General features: G+C 44.0%; 1 protein-coding gene across 1 annotated transcript in view; it reads right to left on the bottom strand.

Annotated features, from left to right (window-relative positions):
* Positions 1–12316, bottom strand: part of LOC126214910 (uncharacterized) — a 133109-nt gene extending 120793 nt beyond the window's left edge. Inside the window, exon 1 of the mRNA XM_049941552.1 lies at positions 12185–12316. Within this exon, the coding sequence (XP_049797509.1) occupies positions 12185–12316 (132 nt within the window). The remainder of the gene's footprint in view (positions 1–12184) is intronic.
* Positions 12317–13411: the final 1095 nt, after the last annotated feature.

The raw sequence follows: 13411 nt of genomic DNA, 5'->3' as shown, positions 1-13411 counted from the left end.
ATCCAGGTCCCATCTCCTTAAATTCTCACCTTTTTGCAGTTTCTTCAGTTTCAATCTGCCGTTCATAACCAATAGATTGTGGACGGAATCCACATCTGCCCCTGGAAATGTCTTACAATTTAAAACCTGGTTCCTAAATCTCTGGCTTACCATTATATAATCTATCTGATACCTTTTAGTATCTCCAGGATTCTTCCAGGTATACAACCTTCTTTTATGATTCTTGAACCAAGTGTTGGCTATGATTAAGTTATGCTCTGTGCAAAATTCTACAAGGCGGCTTCCTCTTTCATATCTTCCCCCCAATCCATATTCACCCACTATGTTTCCTTCTCTCCCTTTTCCTACTGACGAATTCCAGTCACCCATGACTATTAAATTTTCGTCTCCCTTCACCACCTGAATAATTTCTTTTATCTCGTCATACATTTCATCAATTTCTTCATCATCTGCAGAGCTAGTTGGCATGTAAACTTGTACTACTGTAGTAGGCATGGGCTTTGTGTCTATCTTGGCCACAATAATGCGTTCACTATGCTGTTTGTAGTAGCTAAACCGCACTCCTAATTTTTTATTCATTATTAAACCTACTCCTGCATTACCCCTATTTGATTTTGTATTTATAACCCTGTAATCACCTGACCAAAAGTCTTGTTCCTCCTGCCACCGAACTTCACTAATTCCCACTATTTCTAACTTTAACCTATCCATTTCCCTTTTTAAATTTTCTAACCTACCTGCCCGATTAAGGGATCTGACATCCCACGCTCCGATCCGTAGAATGCCAGTTTTCTTCCTCCTGATAACGACGTCCTCTTGAGTAGTCCCCTCCCGGAGATCCGAATGGGGGACTATTTTACCTCCGGAATATTTTACCCAAGAGGACGCCATCATCATTTAATCGTACAGTAAAGCTGCATGTCCTCGGGAAATATTACGGCTGTAGTTTCCCCTTGCTTTCAGCTTCTGAAATAGTAACAGTTAAAGGTCAAGTGAAGATTGCTATCTATTTGAGGAGAGTGGTTCGGAGATTTTTCATATTAGACGTACACAGGTCATGGAGATCCTTATGTATATAAATTTACTTCATGTGTAATGTAGCCCATTCTCTTGTCATGATCTCGGCTGTATCGTAGCGCATTGTTTCGGTTAGGTTGGAGATTTTGGTTGAGAGTCGCCGAAATCAACGAAAGTGATTACGAAGTAAAGACTGTGCTAACAGAACGATCTGTAGCGTAGTACAAAACGTTCTTTCTGTCCTTTTAAAATCTCTTTTAATTTAAAAAAGTTAAAGCTGCAAGATACAATCACAACTATTATGTAATAGAGAAATCCCAGGCTATTGTGGTGTATGTTGTTTACGTACACTAATTTTTTGTCAGTGAATATATATTTTTTACTCATTTGCCGGATTTCAGTTTTCCGCGTTTTGCGGCGAAAAACCTTTCCCTGTGAAGGCCCATTAGCTTGTCGGTTATATTCGTGACTATCTCGACGGTTAGTAATTTCATGTTAGTCTGTCCACCCGTGTCATTCTTAACATCGAATATAGTTTTAAGTATTAGGAAGGCTAATATTAAGGTAATGCACGAGTAGGTCTAATGATGAATAAAATAAAATAGGAATGTGGGTAAGCTACTACAAACAGCATGTTGTTGTTGTCTTCAGTCCTGAGACTGGTTTGATGCAGCTCTCCATGCTACCCTATCCTGTGGAGGCTTCATCCCCCAGTACTTACTGCAACCCACATCCTTCTGAATCTGCTTAGTGTATTCATCTCTTGGTCTCCCTTTACGATTTTTACCCTCCACGCTGCCATCCAATGCTAAATTTGTGATCCCTTGATGCCTCAAAACATGTCCTACCAACCGATCCCTTCTTCTAGTCAAGTTGTGCCACAAACTTCTCTTCTCCCCAATTCTGTTCAATACATCCTCATTAGTTATGTGATCTACCCATCTAATCTTCAACATTCTTCTGTAGCACCACATTTCGAAAGCTTCTATTCTCTTCTTGTCCAAACTATTTATCGTCCATGTTTCACTTCCATACATGGCTACACTCCATACAAATACTTTCAAAAACGACTTCCTGACACTTAAATCTATACTCGATGTTAACAAATTTCTCTTCTTCAGAAACGCTTTCCTTGCCATTGCCAGTCTACATTTTATATCTTCTCTACTTCGACCATCATCAGTTATTTTGCTCCCCAAATAGCAAAACTTATTTACTACTTTAAGTGTCTCATTCCCTAATCTAATTCCCTCAGCATCACCCGGCTTAATTCGACCACATTCCATTACCCTCGTTTTGCTTTTGTTGATGTTCATCTCATATCCTCTTTTCAAGACACTGTCCATTCCGTTCAACTGCTCTTCCAAGTCCTTTGCTGTCTCTGATAGAATTACAATGTCATCGGCAAACCTCAAAGTTTTTATTTCTTCTCCATGGATTTTAATACCTACTCCGATTTTTTATTTTGTTTCCTTTACTGCTTGCTCAATATGCAGATTCAATAACATCGGGGAGATGCGACAACCCTGTCTCACTCCCTTCCCAACCACTGCTTCCCTTTCGTGCCCCTCGACTCTTATAACTATCTTGTTTCTGTACAAATTGTAAATAGCCTTTCGCTCCCTGTGTTTTACCCCTGACACCTTTAGAATTAGAAAGAGAGTATTCTAGTCAACATTGTCAAAAGCATTCTCTAAGTCTACAAATGCTAGAAACGTAGGTTTGCCTTTCCTTAATCTTTCTTCTAAGATAAGTCGTAAGGTCTTGCATCACGTGTTCCAACATTTATACGGAATCCAATCTGCTCTTCCCCGAGGTCGGCATCCACCAGTTTTTCCATTCGTCTGTAAAGAATTCGCGTTAGTATTTTACAGCTGTGACTTATTAAACTGATAGTTCGGTAATTTTCACATCTGTCAACACCTGCTTTCTTTGGGATTGGAATTATTATATTCTTCTTGAAGTCGGAGGGTATTTCGCCTGTCTCATACATCTTGCTTACCAGATGGTAGAGTTTTGTCAGGACTGGCTCTCCCAAAAGCGTCAGTAGTTCTAATGGAACGTTGCTTTGGTACACAGGCTGGAACTCCAGTTAAGCACCATCCCCAGTGTTACCTGCTCACCTTTGTTGGGCACTTAAAAAATGTCCCTGTACAGAGACAGCCATTCATTGATTCATACACACAGGCTTGACAGACAACCGTTTTGGCAGATCTCAGCTGAGTAGCACTCACTACATCGCAGAACTAGTACCTGCTGGCCACATGCGGAATCTAAGGCCGGTATTATACCACGATATTTTTTTGTAAGAGATGATTCATCAAATACTTACATCAAAAAAAGTTTATAGTGTAATAAGGAACTTTGTCAAATCTCGCCTTTTGTCAAAGAAATATGATCAGATCTAGGGCTTCGCTGTAGATTTGATCATAAAAGTCGTTCGTCTTCTGTTCCCTGCAGTGTGAAATGTAACCACTTGAAGCGCTGGCATCACTACAGCTATTTGATATCTGAAGCGTGTTTGTAAACATGGCTGCAAGGTTGTGTGTGTGTGTGTGTGTGTGTGTGTGTGTGTGTGTGTGTGTGTGTGTGTGTGTGTGTGTGTGTGTCCACAGTCACAGCTACAGCCATCCACCTCTACACCAAGCCAGCTAAAAGCAAGCTGTCATAGAGGACGACACACCTTAAAATAAAAAATATTTGCTGCTCTCCTATTCTAGTTCGTCTACATTTGAACTGTGGTTGCCACAAGATAAAAAGTGTTCATCTGTTTCGTACTTTTAATTCATTTTGTATTTGTTGGAAAACTAATTGTATTAATTAAATTATTCGAAAATAAAATAGTTCTTAATTACCTACATAGTGAACTAAACACATATTTATCTTCACATATCCCTCGTTCAGTGCATTATAAATCACTTGACACGTTTCTGTACTTCTTGTGGTTAATGTGCACTATGGTATTTAAAGGGCTGTATAGCAAGTTAGAGTAGCTCTCTCCTGTAGTAAGATATCACAGTGTTACGGTGAACCTGTCTTATGCACATCTAGCACTCCGAAGTGAGTGTTCTGCTCTCTAATATTAGGAGCCACTATACTGAGAAGGTACTAAAATTCACTCTCTTCTATCCGTAAGTAATTTGTATAAGATCTGACGTCCACTACTTGCAGCTCTCATGACAAATTTTGCTGAATGTTTTTATCGTCTCGACATAAGACCCATGGCTTGACCCAACCTTTTTTTCCACCGCTTCTCTTCTAAATGCATACACAATGCAACTGCGGTACAAGCAACTGCAGCGCATAATAACCGGTTATTGTGGCCCACCATCTTGCACTTTGACAAAAAATATGACGACAATGTAACACTCCTTTCTAGCGACACGCAAAGAGCCTTGTCGAGGAGCCTTGTCAAGGAAATGTGACAAATATTTGATCATATTTCTTTGTCAAAGAAGTATGATAGTGTAATACAGGCCTGAGGTATGTTGAAAGGGATTCCATTCACTCTCGTGCCTAGAAATTAGTGTCCCTGTAGACAGGTACATCTTTAAGGTGTCCGAGAAAGGTGCGCAGAAGACACCGAGGATGTTGCCGAACTGGGGGTTCTTAGAGGGACCCTTGCCATTTTATTCACGCATGTGTGAATGTGTAGCCCTTCCGTGATAACACCAGAGGATGGCCTGATATAACATGGCTGAAAAAGCATAATTGTCCCTTGCGACTTCAGATCAAGTTCAAATTCCGTCGAATGGTTCAGACAGGTATGTAATTGTAACACCCTGTATAGCAAAGAAAAAGTGTGCTGAGGCACACCCCAAAGAAAGGGGTCGATGACGTCGTTTTGTTGCTCAATGCCCTGTTATTTTTGACCGCGAAATGTGTGGTTGCAAGAGAAGGCGTGCTTCTAGTGACGCCCTTTACAGGGTCTGGTGCATTGTCATCATGCAGCTTCCGTTCATTGGCGATGACTGGCCTCACGCAGTGGACCCTGGCTTTCAGTCTCTTGGTCACTTACACCTGACACCGAAACACCGTCAGCATGGCTTTAACCTTCGATTTGCTCATGCCAGCCTCTTTTGGTCTTGGGGCTGCTGCAGTGTGCAATTCGGCACTATTGCGCTTTGTCTCCAGGTCGTACTGAAACACCCTGGTTTCGTCTCCGGTGATTTATCTAAAAATTCCGGATCAGGTTAAAGGCTCTGCAGATTTTCTTGCGTCCATACGTGCTTGAATGTCTTAGAAGATCTTCGGGACCATCTTGGCGCAGATCTCCTTCGTCGACAATTCTTTGGTAATGATGTTGTGCACTGTCATTTTGCAAGTCTGAGGTGGTCTCCTATCATCTTGACACTCATCTGACGGTCGGTGTTCGATAAAACGCCTACACGGCCGATGTAAACGTCAGTTTTGCTGGTTGAAGGGCGTCCGGAATGGTCCTCGTCCTCAGCTCTCCTCGCCCTATTTAAAGTTCTTCACCTACCTGAAAATCTGGACTTTTGACAGACAATCATCGCCGTAGGCTTGACGAAACATATCCAACGTTTCCGTATCCTATTTTCCTAGTTTCACACTAAACTGTTGTTGCACCACAACCGACGACTTTGTGACGTGTCCACTCAACGCGACTGGCACGCCGCGCGTTTTCGGCCCCCCCCGGCGAGCGCGCCCTGTGAAGTACAGTCGCGTCAGCAGAGAATCAGTCTCATTAATTTTTATGAAAACCCTGTATGTCATTCCCTGAGATCGTTTCATGTTGATTCTGAGAAGCGGTGCATCTCAAAAGTTTTCCTCGGTCACCTATACGAAAACCGCGTGATTCCAACGATGGGTGCGCGGTTTTGGCCTCTATGACATAGGCGTCAAGAGAAGGGGTGAAATGTGGGTAACAGGGGTGTGACGCCCTTCCTATCGCGTGACACGACCGCGGTGATGTTGGACAGGATTATGGGGAAAGTTGTTGCCAATGTGACTTCATTAACCCATTTTAAATGTCACATGAACTTTTGAGCTCTGGCCTTTCTCTGGCATGTGTTGACCCTTGCAGTTTGAAGCGTCGCTGACGCCGAGTGTGAAGTCGCAGAGCGCCACGTTTCAGAACTATTACACAGGAAGGTTGCAGGCACCTTTGAGCCAAACTTCTAACTTCGACTCTGCAGTGGGAAACAGTTAGGGGGCTTGGAAAAAGTTACCCTTTAGTTGTGTTCAACAGTGTCTGAGGATAGTATTGATACTGTCTACAAGGTTATTAACGTACACGGTCCGGCAAAAGGACCTCCCGTACGTGATGAAGACACACTGTGAGCTATAGTGGGGATACTAATAACGATAGGTGGTATCGATCGATGCTGGTATGCCTGCCATTTTCAGTAGGCGCAGTGGCTTGACTAGGTGAGGACAGTACGTTTGTTGTACACTATGTGGACAAAAGTATCCTGGCTGAAAATGACCCAGAAGTTCGTGGCGCCCTCCATCAGTAATGCTGGACTCCAGTATGGTGTTGGCCCACCCCTAGCCTTGATGACAGCTTCCACTCTCGCAGGCATATGTTCAATCAGGTGCTGGGAAGTTTCTTGGGGAGTGGCAGCCCACTCTTCACTGAGTGCTGCACTGAAGAGAGGTATCGATGTCGATCGGTGAGGCCTGACACCAAGTTGGCGTTCCAAAGCATCCCAAGGATTCAGGCCAGGACTCTGTGCAGGCCAGTCCTTTTCAGGGATGTTAGTGTCGTGTAACCACTCGGCCACAGGCCATGCATTGTGAACAGGTGCTCCATCGTGTTGAAAGATGCAATCGCCATCCCCGAATTGCTCTTCAACAGTGAAAGCATGAAGGTGCTTAAAACATAAAGGTAGGCCTGTGGTGTGATAGTGCCACGCAAAACAACAAGGGGTCAAGCCCCTTCCATGAAAAACACGACCACACAATAACACCAGAGCCTCCGAATTTTACTATTGGCACTACACTCGCTGGCAGATGACGTTCACCAGGCATTCGCCATACACACAACCTGCCATCGGATCGCCACATTGTGTACCGTGATTCGTCACTCCAGATAACGTTTTTCCACTGTCCAATGTTTGCGCCTTTTACATCAAGCGAGGCGTCGTTTGGCCTTACTGGCGTGATGTGTGGCTAATGAGCAACTGCTCGACTGTGAAATCCAAGTTTCCTCACCTTCCTAACTGCCATAATACTAGCAGTGGATCCTGATGCAGTTTGGAATTCCTGTGTGATGGTCTGTATAGATGCCTGCCTGTAACACATTATATCTGTCTTCAACTGTCGGCAGTCTCTGTCAGTCAACAGACGAGGTCGGCCTGTACGCTTTTGTGCTGTACGTGTCCCTTCACGTTTCCACTTCACTTTCTTTTTTTGGTCATCAGTCTACTGACTGGTTTGATGCGGCCCGCCACGAATTCCTTTCCTGTGCTAACCTCTTCATCTCAGAGTAGCACTTGCAACCTACGTCCTCAATTATTTGCTTGACGTATTCCAATCTCTGTCTTCCTCTACAGTTTTTGCCCTCTACAGCTCCCTCTAGTACCATGGAAGTCATTCCCTCATATCTTAGCAGATGTCCTATCATCCTGTCCCTTCTCCTTATCAGTGTTTTCCACATATTCCTTTCCTCTCCGATTCTGCGTAGAACCTCCTCATTGCTTACCTTATCAGTCCACCTAATTTTCAACATTCGTCTATAGTACCACATCTCAAATGCTTCGATTCTCTTCTGTTCCGGTTTTCCCACAGTCCATGTTTCACTACCATACAATGTTGTACTCCAGACGTACATCCTCAGTAATTTCTTCCTCAAATTAAGGCCGGTATTTGATATTAGTAGACTTCTCTTGGCCAGAAATGTCTTTTTTGCCATAGCGAGTCATCTTTTGATGTCCTCCTTGCTCCGTCCGTCATTGGTTATTTTATTGCCTAGGTAGCAGAATTCCTTAACTTCATTGACTTCGTGACCATCAATCCTGATGTTAAGTTTCTCGCTGTTCTCATTTCTACTACTTCTCATTACCTTCGTCTTTCTCCGATTTACTCTCAAACCATACTGTGTACTCATTAGACTGTTCATTCCGTTCAGCAGATCATTTAATTCTTCTTCACTTTCACTCACGATAGCAATGTCATCAGCGAATCGTATCATTGATATCCTTTCACCTTGTATTTTAATTCCACTCCTGAACCTTTCTTTTATTTCCATCATTGCTTCCTCGATGTACAGATTGAAGAGTAGAGGCGAAAGGCTACAGCCTTGTCTTACACCCTTCTTAATACGAGCACTTCGTTCTTGATCGTCCACTCTTATTATTCCCTCTTGGTTGTTGTACATATTGTATATGACCCGTCTCTCCCTATAGCTTACCCCTAATTTTTTCAGAATCTCGAACAGCTTGCACCATTTTATATTGTCGAAAGCTTTTTCCAAGTCGACAAATCCTATGCAAGTGTCTTGATTTTTCTTTAGCCTTACTTCCATTATTAGCCGTAACGTCAGAATTGCCTCTCTCGTCCCTTTACTTTTCCTAAAGCCAAACTGATCGTCACCTAGCGCATTCTCAATTTTCTTTTCTATTCTTCTGTATATTATTCTTGTAAGCAGCTTCGATGCATGAGCTATTAAGCTGATTGTGCGATAATTCTCGCACTTGTCAGCTCTTGCCGTCTTCTGAATTGTGTGGATGATGCTTTTCCGAAAGTCAGATGGTATATCGCCAGACTCATGTATTCTGCACACCAACGTGAATAGTCGTTTTGTTGTCACTTCCCCCAATGATTTTAGAAATTCTGATGGAATGTTATCTATCCCTTCTGCCTTATTTGACCATAAGTCCTCCAAAGCTCTTTTAAATTCCGATTCTAATACTGGATCCCCTATCTCTTCTAAATCGACTCCTGTTTCTTCTTCTATCACATCAGACAAATCTTCACCCTCATAGAGGCTTTCAATGTATTCTTTCCACCTATCTGCTCTCTCCTCTGCATTTAACAGTGGAATTACCGTTGCACTCTTATTGTTACCACCGTTGCTTTTAATGTCACCAAAGGTTGTTTTGACTTTCCTGTATGCTGAGTCTGTCCTTCCGACAATCATATCTTTTTCGATGTCTTCACATTTTTCCTGCAGCCATTTCGTCTTAGCTTCCCTGCACTTCTTATTTATTTCATTCCTCAGCGACTTGTATTTCTATATTCCTGATTTTCCCAGAACATGTTTGTACTTCCTCCTTTCATCAATCAACTGAAGTATTTCTTCTGTTACCCACGGTTTCTTCGCAGCTACCTTCTTTGTACCTAGGTTTTCCTTCCCAACTTCTGTGATGGCCCTTCTTAGAGATGTCCATTCCTCTTCAACTGTACTGCCTACTGCGCTATTCCTTATTGCTGTATCTATAGCGTTAGAGAACTTCAAACGTATCTCGTCATTCCTTAGTACTTCCGTATCCCACTTCTTTGCGTATTGATTCTTCCTGACTAATGTCTTGAACTTCAGCCTACTCTTCATCACTACCATATTGTGATCTGAGTCTATATCTGCTCCTGGGTACGCCTTACAATCCAGTATGTGATTTCGGAATCTCTGTCTGACCATGATGCAATCTAATTGAAATCTTCCCGTATCTCCCGGCCTTTTCCAAGTATACCTCCTCCTCTTGTGATTCTTGAACAGGGTATTCGCTATTACTAGCTGAAACTTGTTACAGATCTCAGTTAGTCTTTCTCCTCTTTCATTCCTTGTCCCAAGACCATATTCTCCCGTAACCTTTTCTTCTATTCCTTCCCCTACAACTGCATTCCAGTCGCCCATGACTATTAGATTTTCGTCCCCCTTTACATACTGCATTACCCTTTCAATATCCTCATACACTTTCTCTATCTGTTCATCTTCAGCTTGCGACGTCGGCATGTATACCTGAACTATCGTTGTCGGTGTTGGTCTGCTGTCGATTCTGATTAGAACAACCCAGTCACTGAACTGTTCACAGTAACACACCCTCTGCCCTACCTTCCTATTCATAACGAATCCTACACCTGTTATACCATTTTCTGCTGCTGTTGATATTACCCGATACTCATCTGACAAGAAATCCTTGTCTTCCTTCCACTTCACTTCACTGATCCCTACTATATCTAGATTGAGCCTTTGCATTTCCCTTTTCAGATTTTCTAGTTTCCCTACCACGTTCAAGCTTCTGACATTCCACGCCCCGACTCGTAGAACGTTATCCTTTCGTTGATTATTCAACCTTTTTCTCATGGTAACCTCCCCCTTGGCAGTCCCCTCCCGGAGATCCGAATGGGGGACTAATCCGGAATCTTTTGCCAATGGAGAGATCATCATGACACTTCTTCAAATACAGGCCACATGTCCTGTGGATACACGTTACGTGTCTTTAATGCAGTGGTTTCCAATGCCTTCTGCATCCTCATGTCGTTGATCATTGCTGATTCTTCCGCCTTTAGGAGCAATTTACCACCCCTAGGACAAGAGAGTGCCCTGAACCTCTATCCGCTCCTCCGCCCTCTGAGGCTGACTTCTTATGCCGAAAGGCTTCGGCCGCCAACGCTGATTATTTATCAAAATTTAGGCAGTGGCGGGGATCGAATCCGGGACCGAAGACGTTTTGATTATGAATCAGAGACGCTACCCCTTTTTTTTTTTTTTTTTGATCGTTGTGTTTGGTCGTTGCGGACGTCGCAAGACATCCTGTTCAAGTTCAGTGGTTGATCCTTCCACTCAGTTTTTTATTACAGAGGCCAACCGGCTCTCTGGCCGAACACGCTGAGCTACCGTGCCGGCTAAGCCCCTAGACCACCTACTTCACTATCACGCCGGAAACTGTGGACCTAGGGATGTTAAGGAGTGTGGAAGTCTCGTGTACAGATATGACACAAGTGACACCCAGTCACCTGACCACATTCGAAGTCCTTGAATTCCGCGGAGCGCCCCATTCTGCTCTCTCACGATGTCTAATGACTACTGAGGTCACTGATACGGAATATCTGGGAACAGGTGACAGCACAATGCACCTAATGCACCTAATACGAAAAGCATATATTTTTGGGTGTGTCCAGATACATTTGATCGGATAGTGTATATATTCGTAATGGTCCTTTCGTGATTATTACTCAGCGAGCGTTTAACATTCGATTCGAATTTGGCCGACGTGGTTCTGTTCCTGACATAAAAGTTATTCGATTTTGGATTCAAACTTTGAAACATCAGGTTCTCCACTGCTGGCCGACCGCGGACTGTTAATGACTCTGGAAAATGTGTGTGTGTGTGTGTGTGTGTGTGTGTGTGCGCGCGCGCGCCAAAGTGTTTAGCACTCCCATGATGATGGTTACCCTAGAATTGAGAGACTGCGAATTCTTGAGATGATCGCCTCTGGCGCTGTTTCGATTTCTTCTCTTGAGGTTTGCTTCCAATTATTAGGTACTGCAAATAAATAAAATTACCGCTTCCTCACAGCAAAATACCGTCAGGAGCTTCAGCAACGACCACTTCACAGCCATCGTGTGACACTTCGGTGCGTCATCGATGATTTACAGAGTTGTTTTCTGGACTTGTTCTGCCTTCGCGAGGAGATATCGTCTGGCCCCCAAAGCCACCCGATTTATCGCCTTGTAATTTTTGCTCTTTGGGAACACTTAAAGGGTCAAGTGTACAAATATCGCTCCTCAAACCTGCGAGAACTTAAGGAGGCAATCATCCAGGAAGTGGGTGTCATTCCACTGAAGGACCATGGAGAACTTCTGGAAAAGGTTTCTTCAGTGTCTCAACAATGGAGGAGGCCATTTACCAGACATAATTTTTAAAACCAGCCGATGTAAACTGGCATGGTATTTATATTGTTCCTCTGAATAAAGATGAAACAAAATCAGCCCTCGGTCACAATTTTCAGTCTTATTAACCAGGTCTCAACTCTTCGAAGAGTGCCGTCATCAGAATTTAAATGTTTGAAGTTACCTATAACTTAATAGCAAATTTATGGGGAAAGAAAATTTTTTTCTCTGAATCTTTGGTTGGTTGTTTGTTGCTTGTTTGTTACTACTGTTTGAAATATGGGACGTCTTCTTGCCGGAATCTGTACAACAGCTGAGTTCCAAACATGCAACTGTTGGGATACACCTGTCAAAGTGATTAGATTTTTACCTGTGGGGCACTTTCGCTGGTGGAAGGCTTGGCGAGGGCGGCGACCCGACGGTATAGTGCCCCCACAGGCGCCAGGGCCGAGTCATAGGAAGTGGCGGTGAGCCCTTCGTGGTGCAGCGTGAGCCTCTCCATCTGCTTGAACTGGTTTCGCTCCTGCCTGCACAGCGACTAATATGTTCTGGACACCACCATGGCTATTGTCATGTTTACGTCACGGAGCTACTTCTGGGAGATGCTCTGCACTTCCTGTTTGGTCGTGGTCGGATCGGTGCTGTGGTTTTGGAAGTTGGGATGAGGTGTATGGGCGACAAGGGCTCTGTCGCTGCGATCCACGCCTGCTCCAGGGTCGCGCCACTGGAGCCTGGAAATTTCTGGGACGCTCTTTGAGTCTCTTCGTCTGTCATGGTCGAATTATAATGGAAGGACCGAGTCGACTCGTTTCCAGATTCCACTGAAACCGGTTTTAAACAACATACAAAGGTAGTGGCAACAACCCGGCCGGGGGGAGAAAAAGTCGCAACACCATGGACTAGTTGTGTGACATAAACAAATGTTGGTGGGCGTGTTTCTACACCTGAAAGATGATGTCTATTCAGATTTCGCGCCAGTGGCATAAGAGTGGTGCTAGTAGCGTCACTATGATGATGGAAATAAAGTTTAATTTACTTATACACTGTAACAGTCATGAGCGTTAATGACCTTTGAGATTGGTCGTGGTGAACTGATGTTAGTCAAGAATGCCTTTAAGGGAACAAACACGGCATTCCGAGCTCCTCACTAAGTGTCAACGAGGTCATGTAATGGAGCTACGAGAAGGTGGATGTTTCTTCTGCAACACTGCAGAGAGTTGGCAGAAATGTAGCCACTGTACATGATTTCTGGCAGCAGTGGTCACGAGAATGTACAGCCGGAAGAAGACCGGGCTCCGAATAGCGACGTGGCGCTACCGAGAGGGAGGACCATCGTTTTCAGCGTAGGACTGTGGAGCAACATACTGCACCTGCAGCAGCTGCTGGCACCACAAACTGTTACAAATCGGTTACTTCAGTGACAGCCCCGAGCCAGACTCCTGGGTAATGTGCATTCCACTGACCGCCCACCACCACCACTGTGACTTCAGTGATGTCAAATGAGAGCTCATTGGAGGACGGGGTGGGGGTCTCTTGTGTTCTCTGGTGAAATCTGGTTCTGCCTCAGCGCCAGTGACGGTCGTGTGTGTGTTAGGGG

Source organism: Schistocerca nitens, chromosome 12 (assembly GCF_023898315.1).
Source record: "Schistocerca nitens isolate TAMUIC-IGC-003100 chromosome 12, iqSchNite1.1, whole genome shotgun sequence".
In the NCBI taxonomy this organism is placed as follows: Eukaryota; Metazoa; Arthropoda; class Insecta; order Orthoptera; family Acrididae; genus Schistocerca; species Schistocerca nitens.
This window is presented reverse-complemented; position numbering and strand designations above follow the sequence as displayed.